The sequence below is a fragment of the Falco peregrinus genome, chromosome 8, assembly GCF_023634155.1.
Source record: "Falco peregrinus isolate bFalPer1 chromosome 8, bFalPer1.pri, whole genome shotgun sequence".
Classification (NCBI taxonomy): Eukaryota; Metazoa; Chordata; class Aves; order Falconiformes; family Falconidae; genus Falco; species Falco peregrinus.
The window spans coordinates 43,598,926-43,615,149 of NC_073728.1; the positions used below are offsets into that span (position 1 = coordinate 43,598,926).

The following is a 16,224-nucleotide window of genomic DNA, read 5'->3' on the forward strand; positions in this document are numbered from 1 at the left end:
GCACCGTTGATCCCGGCACTGGCCGCAGCAGCCCCACGGAGCCCGCCTGCTACCCACATCCTGTTTTTGATGGTGGCCATGAACATGTCATGTTGTCGCCGTGTAGCAACCAAAGCGTGCTCTCACTGTCACTGGAAGAACATGGTTTATTTGGCCTTTCTTAGGCTTGTTAGGTGTCCAGGCTCGTTCAGCCTTTCCACATTAAAAGCAAACACGTAGATAGGTACCCAAGGTATGTCAAATTAATTTTCCATACCAAAAGGAGTCACTGTTTTGGACCATAAAGCTGCACTAATTTCCACCAGAGATGCAGCTTCAGGGAGCAGAGTTCACACAGTGTTTTAAATACCCTTTTTTCCCCACTTACAAAGCAAGGCGGAGGATGTAGGCTGTGACCAAGGCACCCTACCCAGCCACACCTCTGCCATGGGGTCCCTACAAACCAGCCGCAATAAAGGCAAAAGGAGAGTTTAATTCAGGAGCTGTAGGGGGGAAAGGAAAGCAGGCTCTGGTCAGGCTGACACATTTTTATCAGTCTCTGCAGATCGGTCAGCCCACACTCTCCAAGGCAAAGGCTCTGGCCTGGCTTTGGGCGTGCTCTGGTTTTCACCCAAGTGAAGGAGTCCATAGCACTGGTGGGCAAAGCTTCAACCCTCTGGTCAGACAAATCAGGCTAGGAACATTTTGCCTTCTGACACAAATGCATGCAGCAGCGGTGGGTCCAAATACACCTTGGGCAGGTAGAGAGGGGAATGCTCCCGCTCCTGAGGAGCAAAGCACTGCTGGCTGCCCAGCACGTGTCCCTGCAAGCAAGCAGGTGATGGACACTGCTCTTCCCTCAGCTGTCTGTCTGGCACCTGGAGCAAGTCTCTGAACTGCAACAGGTGACTGAGTTTAAGGTCCCTTCCTGAGTGCTGGAGCTGTTTGTGCTCTTTGGGGTACACCCTTCACCAGATTTTCTGGTTATTGTGCCCACAGTTGCTTTTGGACACCCATATATCTGCCTGTAACTCCACAGTTTGTCCCAATAGAAATAATCTCTACTTTTTCTTTTTCTTTTTTCTCCCTCCTTTCAGCTGGTGTTATTGGCAAAGTAAAACTCTAACCTGAGACAGCAAATCATAGGCAAAAAAACCTTGATGTCTAGCAATGAGCTTCTGAGCCCAGACTGGCACCTGAAATGCCCCAGATTGACTTTGCCTCCGTGTCAGCATCAGACCAACATTCACCTCTGGTCCCCAGGGATGAGCCAACAGCAGAGGGGCTCGTGGGTGAACTGCTGGTGTTCAGTTCAGCAGCGTGGGCAGAACATCATTCCCATGCATAAACACCTGGTGAGCTGCTCTCCTGATTGCCCTCCCGCTCTCCTGCAGACTTGCTGTATTACCATCTACTTAATCCTTTTAAGAGAAATTATAGATGCCAGTACAGATTCTGCTGGCTTAGCAACATTCATTAATTAGAAGAGCATTGGGAACAGGTTGTTTTTATTTGGGGTTCATCTCGGAGACAAGCTATTTGATTTAGCCTGAGGTTTCTGAAAAGACAGGAAATCCTGCCACAGCGGTGCCTGCATGGTAAACAACCGCATGGTCTGCTTGGTCAAAGGACGAATGAGTCACACAAGGTATTTAAATTATATTTAAAATTCTTCCAATCGTATCTGAGAAACATAATTAGGTTGCCTGGGCTGAACAAACAGCCTATTTCTGTGCTGCCTGAGAGGGAAATAAAATTACTCTTTTTCTTCACATCTATGCCCAAATTTATTAAATTACTGCATATAAACTATCAAGTTAATGTTACTGCCTCTGGTCCCAAAGAAACGTGAACAGCTAATGACCTTTCTGCCCATGAGCAGTGGGAACACCAGCCCAAAGGGCATCTCCTGCAACCCCTGGAACCACAGAGGGACCAAGCCCTCTGAGGGGGTTCTCAGAGTGTGACCTGCCACCACGTCCAGGCACAGAACAGTCCTGTTTGTCCCTGCAGGCCAGTCCTCTGCCTTTACTTCTCTCACCTTAGAGAGGTCAAATCAGTCTGAGCTGCACAGTTACACCGTTGTCAATGGACGAGTATTTTCTCAAAGTTGGCAAAATTCCGGCCAGGTGACTTAAGCAGCGTACCCTCTGGGGGTGTGGTGAGACCCCGGCGAGACCCCGGCAGTCCAGTGACTCCTGCTGAGCTGACGCCATGCAGAAAATGCCGTTTCTAGCAAGGCTGGCAGGCACTGCAGAGAAAAGCACGTTGTCATCAGGGCCACGCTGGGATGCGAGAGATGCACGGAGACCTGCTGCCCTTGGCTGGCTCATCACTGCCCTTCCCGTGACAGCTTTGGCAGGACATGGGGTATTGACTACTGATGGAGATTGATCTCCATCTGGGCAGATCCCAACTGATAAACCAGGTTATTGCAGGGTTTATACAACGGCTGCTAAGAGGTGTGAAAGTGACGGCAACCAGCATTTACTTTCAGCACAGCTGACCAAGGGAACCAATCCCTGCTTTGGAGACGGGGAAGCTGATTGTGGAGTTCATCTTTTCTTTTTCTGGCAGGCACATCGAGCATGCCTGTCCTCAAGCAGCAGCAGCGTGTCGGAGCAATGGCCTCACACAGGCAGCAGGAGCCGGCACGGGCAGCCCCACGGTGAAACAGCCAGCACAGGTCCTGATGGCCATGGACACACCAGGGGAGTTGGCAAGTGTGCTGCTGGCCCACCCGCGTAATTCATCCACCACGAACCATGGGTAAATCCCTGCCCTTCGTTTCAAAACATTATTGCCTGAGGTCTCTCTCTGTTGTATGCCCTGGGCTCCATTCTAACAGGATGCTATCACTGGTTTTAGTAGAAGCACTTGCTTTATTAAAGGCCTTTGGTAGACTATGACTTCAGTAACAGGAAATAAATAGCTATCAATTTTGCATTCATTTAAAAACTTATTAACAATGATGTATGCTGAGGAAGTTCTGCAAAGGTTCTTCACATTTCAAAGTTAGTAATTTTTCATGTTAAGGAAGAGGTCCATCCATGTGTGCTCTGATCAAAAATTAAAATAATTAAAACCCCCATAGCTTTTAAAATACCATCAGTACTGTTGTCTGGAGTACTGCCATGCCGTGCCACCCCGCTTCAGCCACTGCATGCTTCTCGGGGAGCTGCTGCCCTCGGTCCCAGGCCACACAGCAGTGCCATGTGCAGAGCCTGTGGTTTTCATCAAGGACGACAGCACGACTAAGGATGACCTGTGCAATGTCAGACCCGACTTTCTTCCTCTTCCACCGCCCGGTGAAGACCTGGAATGAATTTCAAAAGATGCTTTCGGACACTGGATCGCCTGCTCTTCCGTGGGAGCGTCCCAAAACTACTGGTGCAGCTGCTCCCCTCCCACAGTGGGGACATGGACCCACTACTGGCCAGGCTGATGCTGCGGTTCCTCCGCAGAGAGGACCTCCCAGCAGCACCGTCCCCATCCCTGGGGAAGAAGCAGTCATCATCCACACTTGACTGGCGGCTCAGGCTCTCTGCGGCTGAATCCTCAAAGGCACCACTCTGGTAGAAGCTGTCCTCGCTGTCCACAGTCATAGAGCTCAGTCGGCTGTGGGAGCTGCTCTCGCTCGAGAAGCGAGGCTTTGCCGGAAAGAGAGGTCCCAGCGTGCTGCAGCCACCAAGCAAGCTGGACTCCTCTGGCTCCAGCATGCCCAGCAGAGCATTGTCATTCACCTCCCCTGGAAGCAGAAGCCAAAGAGGAGGGTTATTTACCAGCATCTGCTCAAGGCAGGAGAGCAGGATGCCCGTGCCACAGCAGCACAGGGAAATGGCATGCCCAGCATCTCAGCGCAGGGAGCAGCCCCTTTCCCTCGTGGGAAGCTGTTTCCCACCTGTGGGGTTCTCTCTGCCCCTGCCTTCCCCCACAACCAGGATCAAAGCTGCTCCCTGGGCAACCCGTAAAAACAAAACCAAAACCAAACAAAGAACCCTAAACAAAACTCTCCTCTGTTAAGTCAAAAATAAGAATGAAAAAAAAACCCACCAAACTTTGCAACCCACATCAACTCATGCCAAAGAGCCTTTGGTCTGCCTTAGTCAAGCAGCACCCAACTTCATTACTCCCGAGGAAAAATAAAACACCTTTCCCAGGGCCAGCCCCATGCCTTCATTAGAAGGGGAAAAAGCAGGCAAATGAAAATCAGGTTAAAGAATCGCTTTTTACTGATCAGACAGCATTTCCGCAGCAGGGCTCGGCAGCTCTGCGGTTTCCTACCCAGAAAGGAGGACGCACCGTGCAGCAGGCGCTGTTCCTGCAAGAGCAGTGCGCGCAGCTCCACCCGTTTCTGCTGCAGCATTTGCTATGGGGAAGAAAAGAGGGCTCTGTCACTCACACACTTCTGCAGAAACAGAAAACATTTGCAAAGAAAACAGTGTATCTAGAAAGTACAGGTCATCTATAGAAAGCACTTGTACATCCCTCTTTTTACTGAGACAATTTTCCTGGAGTTTAGCGAATTTATTCCACAAAGCACAAGCCCACTCATGTCCTGGGTGCTTCAGCTGAGGGCTGCTTCATCAGAGTACACATCTGATTTGAAAAGAAGCAGCCTGAAATCTGGCAAGCCCGAAATCTCCCATCTGCAGCCCGCTGGCTGCCCTTCTCCAGCCCTCCACAGCCCCGGAGCCCACCGGCCAGGAACGGGCATCCCGCTCCCCCTTCCTGGGTGCCGCCGTTCAGCGTGGGCATGGCACCGTAACCATCCCTTGCCCCGTGTTTGAGAACCCACCACCCTGTGTGCCCTCACAACCTCTAAGTGCTCCGTGCCGTCCAACACCAAGCAATATTTTTCTTTCCCTCTGTTGCTGGTCAGCTTTTGGTGTAAAAATAAACTATTGCCTCATTGATTAAAAAGAAATCCAGACCCAAGAGACGAGCCCTGCCCAGGGATGGTCACAGTAGGCACTGCCCCAGCTGTGTGCATGCAGCCGGTGCACCGCAGGCGGGCGGCCGGACAGAATGGCAGATCATGCATTTGTACACCCAAAGTGACAGGACTAAGCTCACATGGGCAACCCTGTTATGGCATTTAATGTTTTTTCCCTCTTTTCCACATTTTGGAAAAATCAATCACAAAGTGAAGACAGCAGCCCAGCTACAGGGTGGTGAGGCACAGGGATGTTCTGCGGGCAGCCCTAGCGGGGCAAGCCCCCAGCACCCCGCAGAGGGCAGGCAGCCCCCCGGCAGCAGGAGGAGGAGGCAGCGCAGAGGCTGTTCCTGGGGCTCCTGGCACATAGTGTGCAGGAGTGATTTGCAAGGGTGCCGGGAAACAAGCCTTTTCCCAGCTGCTCTTCTCATTGAATCACTTCCTCGCAGGTTTTGGTGTGATGTGGCAGAGTGCTGGTGCATCAGGTCTGAGAGGCACAGGGCAGCCTTCGCCAAATCAGAAATACTGGGGGGCTCCAGCGTCCCCCCAGCTGCCATTCCTACCACGCTAAAGCAGGCTCACCTGCAGAATGGGAGCAATGACAGGTTTTAAGGAGAAATTGTCCAGAGACATCTTCTCTTACAGTCTCTACACCATGCTGAATAAAGTAGTTTTCAATGGCTTATAACCCAGCCAAACCTAGGAAATTGTGTGCAAGAGATGCTGGGGAGCTGCCCAAAGGTTTTCCCTATTTGGACCCAACCAAATGAGCCACCACCTCCTAGTCCCAGTTTCTCCCCCCTAATTAAATCGTAATAGTTGCAGGACTGTCAGAACAATGGGTGCGAAGTGGGTGTCTGCTGGCGGCTGGATGCCCAGCACAGCAGTGGGCACAGAGGGTGCATGTCCCAGCTGCAGCGCCTGCGGGGCTGCTCCTCTGCTGCCGCATCCGGAGGGCAGGGCACGCTTGTGCAACTGCACGGCTGAACCGTGACACTCAGCGCTGGCAGGCACGTCACCCTCTCGCTGTGGTTACGGTGGGTTGCAGCAACTGAGCACGCCCTTCAGTAACACATCAGAGGCAATTAGAAACGGAATTAGGTTCTTTCCACTGCAGCCACGATGGCATGAGAGTGCAGGGCCAGGCACACACCCATATTTTACTCTGTAATGATGCTCACTGCTAAGGTTTGGCACTTCTGGGGAACAGCTCTTATCTGCAAACTCCCCTCTTGAAACAGAACCTTTCACAGCAGATTTTGAGATTTCTGGCTTTATCATTTCCCTGGTAAGGGGCAGGGGAGTAGGGGATGGCCCATTTCTGAAAAGTTTACCTGTTATTTCATCTAGATTTCTAAGGGACCAGACCCAACGGCTTTGCCATGGAGCACTTGGCCGGGATGGAAGCATCCTGATGGCTCATTCTCATTAACACAGCAATGAACTCCTGCTCTAGCTTGTTGCTCATCATGGACTAGCTGGCTGGCTGGGCAGTCTCGGCATCCCCAACCACCTCCCTGGCTCCTGCCAGCCTTGGGCACCAGGGACACTGTCACACACAACTTTACAGGAGGTCACCATGGTCCCTGCACACGCACTGATCTCCCAACACCTCCCACCCCACCAGGCGGGCAGGGATCTGTCCCAGCCCCATAGGGACACCAGTGCTGCTGCTGGGCTCAGCTCTCCCAGCTGTTCCCACCAGCCAAGAGCTCTCACCACCTGTTGGTCAGTTTTACCTCCTTTGGACAGAAAATAACAGCTGGCTGTGGGGTGTCAATGCCTAAAATCATCCCAGCTATTTCCAAAAGCATCCTACATAACCCTCATCAGTTTAATGAGCCTTGGACGGGAAACCCAGCTCATGAAGGTTTCACCCTGCTCTCTTCACCCCTGCCCACCTTCTAGACTGAAGCAATGGCGACAAAAAAAGTGCCCATACAGCCTTTTACAGACCTTGCCCACCCTCCCTGCCCTTAGACCCCTCCCCCACTTCACCCTCCAGCCCCCACAGCTACTAGTTATATCATCTACAGCATCAGTGTCATGCAGCAGATTACAACACCCCGTACTGTACTCTCACAAGTGCAGCACAAACCAAATTAAATGAACATTGTTTTGAACACACTAAATACTAAACATGAAGTAGCTCCCGTGGCAGGACTTCCATTTTATAGGCGATGGCACATATAGCAAGCCCTGTCCCTGCTGCTCAGCTCTGCCAAGCCTAACCCATTTGGCACGAGGTTTACTCTAGCCAGATTAATTTTTCAAGTGCCATACTCCTGTGCAGAGGGTTTTGGTATGGAGTTGCCACAAGGAAAAATACCCCATTCAGGTCAGCCGAGTCCCTGGCTTTGGAAAGCCCTGGCCCTTGTGGCACTTGCCGCACTGCAGCTGCCCTGGGGCGAGCGGCGAGGCATGCTGGCACCTGAAAACCTGCTGCCTGCCTAGCTGCCTCGGACCCAGCTGGGGGAATGGAACTTCCACAAGTCGGAGGTGCCATCAGCGAGCTGCCCCTAACGAGCCTGAGCTCTGCTTGTGAAAGCCTGCCTTCCCTTCTTGCTGAACACAGAGCACACGAAGATACACTGTTCTGTTTGTACAGGGAGGATCGCCTACCCACCCAGCACAGCTGAGACAGACAGAAACGGAAATATTTAGAGTTACAGAAACTATTGCGGGGGACAATATTACCCCCAAAACGTTATACAGAAAATATATACAGGGACTGTGGCTGGGGGTGCTGGCAGCAGGGGACACACGGGTGTCTGCTCCCTGCCAGGACACCCAGCCCCACAGACACCCACCGACCCTTGTTAGCAATGAATCCACCACAGCCCTCTGTGTTTGACAGTGGATTAACTGATTAATTATTTTACCTTCAGTAACCGCAGCTTGGTCTCGAGCTCGATTTTCCGCAGAAACATGGCCCCGTTGATAGTCTCTAACCTGGGAAGAACAGGTGATGTTGGCACTGAAGGGCTGCCAGACCCCATGCCACACCATGCCGCGGGGTCCTCGGAGCACGCCGCCCGGCTGAACCCTCCCTGCCACTGCTGTCAGCAGCAGTGGTGCTGGTACAAGGCAAGCAAGCAGGGCCAGGAGAAAAAGGACCATGGGGGCAACACTAGGGCACCTTCCCAGAGCTCCTCTCCCCCTCCCAAGCCCTCACCGACAGCCAGAGCTCTGCACAACCAAACCCACCAGCATTTCTGCCTTTGAGCACAGGACTGCAAGGTAGCATGAGAAGCTTTCTTGGCTTCCAGCAGGAGAGACTATTAAGCTAAAAAACATTTGAAGGAGGCATACCTACCTTAAATAGTTCCCCGAAGACTTTATCAAGTCTACTATTTGCTTGTGACTAAAACCATCAGTGTGCACGCCATTGATACTAGCAAGGATATCGCCTGTTAGAGATTTACAGAGTCCAAAGTTAACATCTGCAGCACATGCACGCCTTCCACATGCTCTACAATAAAAGTAATTGGGAGAAAAGCAAGATAAGGCCATCCTTAGCAGCAGGAAAAAAACATTAAAAGTTACCGGTTTGAAGGCCAGAAAGATGGGCAGGACTTTCTTCTTGAATTTTGCAGACGCAAGTGCATACTTCCAGGGAGTAATCGTTTTGGTGTGGAAATCTAACAGTCTGTTAACACCAAAGTGACAGTGTCACCAATATGAAAGCCACGAAAACAATTTAAAAATTAGTAGTCTTTTTATACATTTTTAAAATGAGAGGACTGCAATGAGCAGGGTACATTATCATGCAGGTGAGAACACCAAAACGTTGTAACCTAACAATTAGAAATTGCATTCTTACAACAGAGAACAGCAGACACCTGGCAGATGCCTCTATGTTGTTTTTGAAAAAAACTAGTTTTAAAGCAAGTTGGTTATTCATGATCAAAACCTCAGTAACTTCAGTCAAGCATATCCATTAGCATGGATGTGGATTGCTTTCTGGAAGGATATTTCATGTTCCCAGCCCCAGTGCAGCGTGGTGTGACTCGGGCTTTTCAAGTGATTGCCTCCTAGTTGTGTACGCTGAGTGGAGTCAGCTGGTGCTGCCGGGTAGATGGTTTCGCAATGATGACTGAAAAGCAAGGAGAGCTGAACCTGCTTTTGCTTTTTTGGCCTCTTAAACTCATTATCCACACATGTCCCCACATCCCCTCAAGAGCACTTTTTATTCTTGACTTATACATTTAAACATACTTTAAGTAATTTTAAGTATAAATCCATCGTGTGCTTATCAGTGCTGAAATGTATTTAGAAAAATGCAAAAGCAGGCGATGCGACCTGAGCAGATCTTGCAGTGACAGGAAACATCTTCTTGGTTACATGCAAATACCAGCATTTAGCCACATCTTCCTACTGAAATTTAAGACTGAAGCTGAACTTCCTGGAAACGTATGACAGCCACATCTAATCCAGATATAAGAAGTCGTGTTAGATTCCCAAATTTCTCAGTCAGTGTGGAACAAATAGGGGTGAAGACCAAGTGAGTTCAGAGTTTATCTAGCCAAATCACACCAAGGCAATTATTTCAGTCCTTAGACCAACACTGAAACTTTTGGCTAAACTAAGAGCAGCAACGGAAGCAGGGTCTTGGAGGACATGCCACTGCAGGTCATACTTGTCTGGTTTTTGTGGGATTTTTTACCTGTTTCCGAGTGGTAGATCTCACCTAGCAACCTAAAAGATTGAGCCAGCTTGAGTGATAGGAGCTGGACAAGCAGGTGTGATCCATCACACATAACCGGAGCCACCTGGACAGAGGTGTCTCGACTTCCCCACCAGAGCCACTGGGAGAGGTAGACATCTCCAGGGTGTGACTGATGGCCATAAGAGAGGCACTCCAACTTGGGGGATGGACTTCCCCCTCACATCCCATCTCTCCTCATGGACTGCAGAAGACAGCTGGGCCATAGTTTTGGAAGGGACACTTAGGTTTTAGGCAGCTGCAGTGAGGGGAGAGACATGCTACCAGCGCGTCTGCTCTGCAAACACCCAGGCACTTCAGTAGCCACCGGGCATCTGTCTCACCCCCAGGCTCTGCTCCGCAAGTGGGAAGTAGGAGAAGAAGCGGGAACACACAAGAAGCCCTGGCATTTGGCCATCACTGCCGTCCTCGTGAGCTCCCTGCAGATGGTAGACCTAAAGTTTCACATCATCTTATTCTGTTTTGCCTAAATTTAGCTTGTAGTAATGAAATTACAGCTTTTAAATAATGGCTTATCCTTAGTATTAGACAGATGTTGCCTTCCCACAGCCTGGACTTTCTAGTGAAGTGCTGATGCTGAATATACATTCAGGTAGTAAATGTGCCAAGAGCAATTATTTTTAATCAGAATGTCACATATAATGAAAATCTGCCCTGACAATTTATACAAAAGCCCAATAATTGACTCAATTATCCTCCTTTCTGAAAGCTCTCCGCTGTTGGCACGCTGAACACTTACTTGCTCATTAGTCACAGAACCAAATTGAAAAAAGTTAAGCTTTTCCTAATACACTGATTTCACTGAAAATACTAATTTCCATTTGTGCACAGATACAGGCAAGCACTTTGAAGATGCCCTGCCGCCACAGTGATCGCAAAGGAGGGGTGACGTGGGAGGGTCCCACGGGCACTGGCTCACGGAGCAGGCTCCTGCCTGTAGGTCCTGCCAGAGGGCAGAGCTCTGCGGCACTGACACAGCCTGCTGCTCCCAAAACTACATCCTTTTTTTCCTGGTGTTACTTTTTATTTATAACCAGGATTTTAGCAGACCTACTGACCTAAGAGTTACTTTTCTCACAAAAACCAACAGAACAGAGGTCTCCCATCAGCAGTACCCCTGATAAGATTCTGGCTTTCCTATCTGATGATTTACTGACTTCTACATCTAACAGAATTTCTTCCTGTGTGATTTAGCCCCCAGAAAGTCATGCCTAGCATGACTTTATTCAGTCATTTATTAAAAAATATTCCAATACTGTACATCTATATGTACATATACGTATATGTACATACGCCTTTGTGTATGTTAAAGGAGGCAGTAAAAAGTTAGTATAAGGTATTTTTTGGAGGGAGGGGTTTTTTATATCTTTTTATATGAATATATTCTTATATACGATTCTCCCAGAAATATTCACTTACGGAGGTAAGAAGGCATTGCCATTGACTTGGATTTGGATTTGGATGAGTTTTCTCCTACATTCAACACTGACTTGTGAGAAGGCCAGAAATCCTCATCTGTGACCTTCACTATGAAAAAATCCTTGGAAATGCATCCTAGTTCCATATCATTACTGTAAGCACTTCAAATCTCACGAGGGACTGACAGATACCTTTCTCTGCTCTATGCTGCCTTAACCTAATTTTGAAGATGTGACACTTAAGAGTTTGCACCATATTTTATTTTGAAGTGAATCAGCTTGCCATTTAAGTCTTACCTGGATTTCAAACCCAAATGTCTCTTTATCTTCTTTTAATATGGCAATGACGTGCCTGTAAGAAGAATACACAGAACCCCGTATGAAGGCCAGGGCGCCACACTTCGTGCACCCTGTGTTTCTAACCCGAATAGTGTCCCCATCGCTGCCCCTGCCGGTGCTAGCAGGGTGCCAGCACGCCTTCCCTCCGGCGTTGCAGCGGTGGCATTTGCGCTTTCCTTGCTCAAACTAAATGCCACAATTTCACCGGCACGTCCCGAGTGTTTGGTACCACTCCCTGCCTTGCACCCTTATCCCACTGGGGCTGCTAAATGGGGAGATTCTCAGGACTCATGTTTTGCGCAGAATAAGTAAATAACAGTAATTGTAGAAGAATATCTTCATACCTTTGCGGCCTAGAGGAGTCACCCAAGGAGCTGGATCTGGCTAAGGCAAGCTGTAAATGGAAATGGGAGAGGAAAAGGTTCAGCAGGTTTGAGGCACACGACTGAAATGAGCAGTTTAGAGAAAAACTAAAGCCAGTTAGTGGCATCCCACCACCAGCTTACATCAACACAGCCTCTCCCTCAGTCAAGTGACAACTTAAACTTTTGGATCAGAAGGAAGAGAAGTCAGGTCCAGGATGCAAGACTGCTATGTTCAAAGCCACTTGTTAGATGCTGATGGGAGCTCAGCCAGGCACAGGCAGAGAGTCTAAAAATCTGGCTATAGGTCAGCTTTTTCATTTTTCCAAACCCTTTAAATATAAAATTGAGTATTTAAAAAAAAAAAAGAAATATGGGTACTCTTAGCACGTCATAATATTGTTTCAGTTCACCTCCAGAAAACACCTGGGCATCCTCATTGGGAGATGTTAATGCAGTACCCATTCCAACTTTATTAGAAAAAATTGGCCACTTACTAGATATCCATCCTCCCTTGCAATAAGTTAAAACTGAGAGCTGAGCTACCACTAGCCAATATTAAATAAAAAAACACGAGGCTTTTTTTTTTCCACAGCGGTGATAATTTGACATCTTCACAATTAGTTCTCATAAACTCACAAACACCTACTTCAGAGGGGAGAGAGGTCTGGAACCAAAGGAACTTGGCCAGGAGACCCCTGTAGCAAACCCTGTAGGAAGACCCTGCGGCAGGAAGGTGTCACAGGTTGATAAAGGCTGCTGTGAAAAAGCATGAGAACAAGTGGAAAAATTCAGGGTGAATCCCAAGGAAAAGTTTTGACAGCAAAAAGTGCTTGGAGCAGGGAACCCTTCCCCAAAGTGGTGGAGGTGTCATGTCTGAGAACAGTAGAAATGGGAAAGACAAGAGGCACAATTGCTCAAGAAAACCATGCCTCCAACAGGGCGTTGGCGATGGACCTCTCACTGGTCCTTGCAATGTCCACAGTCCTCTTGTCTTATTTTGCATAATAATAATAAAAAACCCCAAACCAACAACAAAAAAGCCTAGATGGCAGCCCTGTGTTTTCAAATAAGAGCAGGAATATTCCTCGTTTGCAGATTGCCTTGCCTTGTCTTGGTGCACTATGAGGAGTACAGGGCCAGCAGCCGGGGCTGTGGCTCAGTGCGCAGCCACCCCACACCATGGGCTGTGGCTGGGCTTCTCCTCGGTGGTGCACAGGCACTTGTGCCCTTGTGCTGCCCGCACACAGCGCCGGGGCATCTCTCTAGCAGTGGGGACCCTTCAAAATGCTAAAATGGGTGAAGCTCCAAGACTTTGAAGGCCAGGGGTTGCCATAATTCCCACTAACACTGTAACTATTATCTATATACAGCACCCAAATCACATCTGCATTATGCTAAGAACCTCATCTTTCTTTTGTACCTTTGCCCTAAAAATCTGTAGGCATTTATAAACTCAACACCTATCAGAAAATGCAGAAAGCACAGATAAATGCAGGGAAATGCAGACAGTTATCTCTGCAGTTTCCCGTGGCAGCTGCATAGCATTTCTGGGCTGGTGCATGCCTGGATCATGGCAACAAGCATCCAGGACCCCTGCTTCAAGCAAGGCAGACCTGTGCCTGAAGAGATCTCTGGAAAAACCCAGGATCAGTGTTAAGTATTGATTCTTCCCATAAAAATGAACCCCCAACAGCGAATTACATTATCACTGAATGTTTGCAGTCAGTATAGTAAATGTCTCATGCATCAGCAGTATAAAGTGATGCCATAGCATGACCACCTATGGAAACACCCTACTTTATAAACATGGCATTACTTGTTGAGAGAAAACCAGAGGAGGGAGAGACCACATGGATCATAACAAACTGAGCACCAGGTGAAGGGGCTGATGGCCGGCATACACCAGGGCTGATGGGCCCCTGCAGCATGCCAGCACTGGGCACGGTCTGTGCAGAGCGGTCCTCAGGCTTCATGCCCATGTTGGAATTCATCTTTAACAGCCATGTCACAGCCGTTTCCCGCACAAGCAGCCACCACCACACGAAGGGCTGCTCCAGCACAGATGTGGAGCTGGATGCCCCCCAGCAGCAGCGTTCCCAAGATTAGTCTGGCTCTGGTTTTCCTTTATCTCCCCACTTCCATAAAGAAAAGGATTAAGCATGTTTCTGTTGCTGAACAAAGCAAAGCCTTAACTGCACAGATATTATGTACCAGTTTTCTGATAATACTTTCAGATTATCATGTGCCTCAAACATATTCTGTTTAGGCTTCTGCTTGCTAGACAAATAGACCAAAGCTAGAATCACTCAGCTGGAAGTTTACAGCAACAGCAAGAGACAGTTTTGTGGGAATCCAGCTGCCAACAGCAGAAATGTGTTCTTCTGGGGGGTAAGCCCAGGCGAAAGAGGCTGCCCAACGAGCCCCAACAGCTCTAGCAAAATACTCCAAAATCCGGACGGAAATAACTCATGGTAGGTGCTTTCTGTCAGCATCGCAGAACAAAGGGCAGCCCAGCCAGGCCGCTACACTGAAGTAAAAGCGAGTTTAAAGGAACTCCCAGACAGCAAGAGCCTCTTTTGGCTCCAGCGCTGCTGTAAATGGGGAAGAAATGCAGCCAGGGCAGGGTCTCGGCTGCAAAAGCACTTCAAGCGCCCAAGCCCCAGCAGGTAGAACACCTCTTTGCTCGCTTCTCTCGGGAGCTTCCCACGCTGCGCTGCTGCAAAGATTTCTTTGCAATCCCAGAGCTGGCCAGGCTAAAGGCGCCCAGCGGTAATCCTTCTAGCGCCCTGAAATGAGGAGCCGCAGAGAACTTGTGCGGTCACCTGGGGAAACTCATCCCTTTCTGCTGGCCCCTGCAGACGCAGGCAGCAAGCGGCTCTCCGGGCAGAAAGGAGCCATCAGCCTCCCGGGGCACGGGAGCAACCCCATACCTGCTTGCGCCCGCGGGGCAGTGTCCCCACCGTGTTGGCCAGGTGCTGGATCCTCCTGTTGTCCATTGGCTGAGCCTGGTCCCCCCCGACGGCGCAGTCAGTGCCGGCACCGAAGCCTACAAAGTTGGTGTGGTTCTGCTGAATGAGCCGTCTCAGAGCCATGTCGGCTGAAGGGCGTCTAAAAGGGCATTGCTAAATGCTGCAGCATGGCTGAGAAAACTAAAATACATTCGCCCCTCTGCAATCAAAAAGTACGAGACCGGAAAGCCAGCCACATGACCTGTGGTTTAGGTGCATGTTACATAAATCTCTTCTAGCAGATCACCAGGGCACTCAGTATGTGCTGTGCTCATAGCAGAGTTAACAATTAAGCTTGGCAATTAGAGAAATCTGCTTAATTTTTCCATTCCTGCACACAACAGTTCTCACTGAACAGCTTCTTCTATCTGCAACAATTTGTCCTTAAAGCACCACTCGCTTCAGACACTTGTCTGAATTCAGCTTGTTCAATCTCTTGTTCATTGTTTAGAATCCCTTGCATTGCTCAAATTACCTTTGGGCAAGATGGGAAAATAATGCTTTCTTTAGATAACGGTGTTGGTGCATGACTTCCCAGCCACAGAGAGGGAAGGAAGAACTGAAGGTCACAGGCTGAGGGTAGGAGCTGAAAACATTGCAGAGCAAGGGCAGAGCAAAGCCCTCAGCAGGGTGCTGGCCTTTTGGTGGGGAGCAACGACTTACCCAGCAAAGCCAGTTTGGGAGCAAACAGCAAAGTAAACACAATGTCTGAAGGAAGGGACCTGAGCGGCTGCCTCAGCAGAGCCAGGGGCAGGCATGGTGCCAGGGCAAGCCTTGGCCAAGCGTCATCCTTGCACCTTTCCTGGCTGGCTAGGGCCAGAGGGGGTTGGCGGGGGCTGCAGGTGGGCAAACAGGAAATCAGCCACGCTGTGCCTGGCCAGGCATACATGCCGGGCCCACCCAGGTGGGCAGCTGGGGTGGCGGCCATTGCCAGAGACATCCAGGTGCTCTCCAGACCTTCCCAAGGCATTGGCTTCATGCACCCACTGGCTGTGATGCACCGGCCACCAGGGAGCTGAGCCATTGGTCCGCCCTGGAGCAGTGATCCCAACTGGGATCCTTCTGCACCGGCCAGAGCATGGACTGACGCGTTGCTCTAAAATCAAGTTTAACATGGGGTTCCTCTCTTGCAAAGGATTTTGTCCCAGTAGCAGCAAACACGTTTAGATTCAGGACTCTCAGAATTTTTGGCTGTTTTTTGTTCTTCCCTCCAGTTATGGTCTGACCTGTAGTTCAGTTCAGCATGGCTTTCAATAACCTTTAGGTTTTGATGACCTCTGAGCAGATTGCTTGCTCCTGGATTTCCTGGAGAAGCAGGGGAAGCAGCGGTGGGCAGGGGTGGGCAGCAGCCTCCCCTCTGCCGCAGTTAAGCAATGCAAAAGGAGGAGCAGCAAGCCATGGTCGAGCCCGTAGGCAGCACAGCCTGCTCGGCCGACCCCAGCCGAGTCCCAAA

At 49.6% G+C, this 16,224-nt stretch overlaps 1 protein-coding gene across 2 annotated transcripts; it reads right to left on the reverse strand.

The window, feature by feature from the left end:
- Positions 1–128: 128 nt before the first annotated feature.
- Positions 129–14,946, reverse strand: CYTIP (cytohesin 1 interacting protein). Of its 2 annotated transcripts, none has more exons than XM_005236448.4 (8): positions 14,694–14,946; positions 11,743–11,792; positions 11,357–11,411; positions 8,462–8,564; positions 8,232–8,325; positions 7,798–7,867; positions 4,282–4,348; positions 129–3,727 (listed from the first exon to the last, which is right to left on the reverse strand). In XM_005236448.4, exons 1-8 carry the CDS (start codon positions 14,853–14,855, stop codon positions 3,255–3,257), a joined length of 1,074 nt encoding a protein of 357 aa, XP_005236505.1. In that variant the 5' UTR covers positions 14,856–14,946; the 3' UTR covers positions 129–3,254. The 2 variants fall into 2 exon arrangements, with proteins under 2 accessions (XP_005236505.1, XP_055668534.1); XM_055812559.1 differs by having other exon boundaries at positions 4,264–4,348.
- Between the last annotated feature and the right edge of the window lie 1,278 nt (positions 14,947–16,224).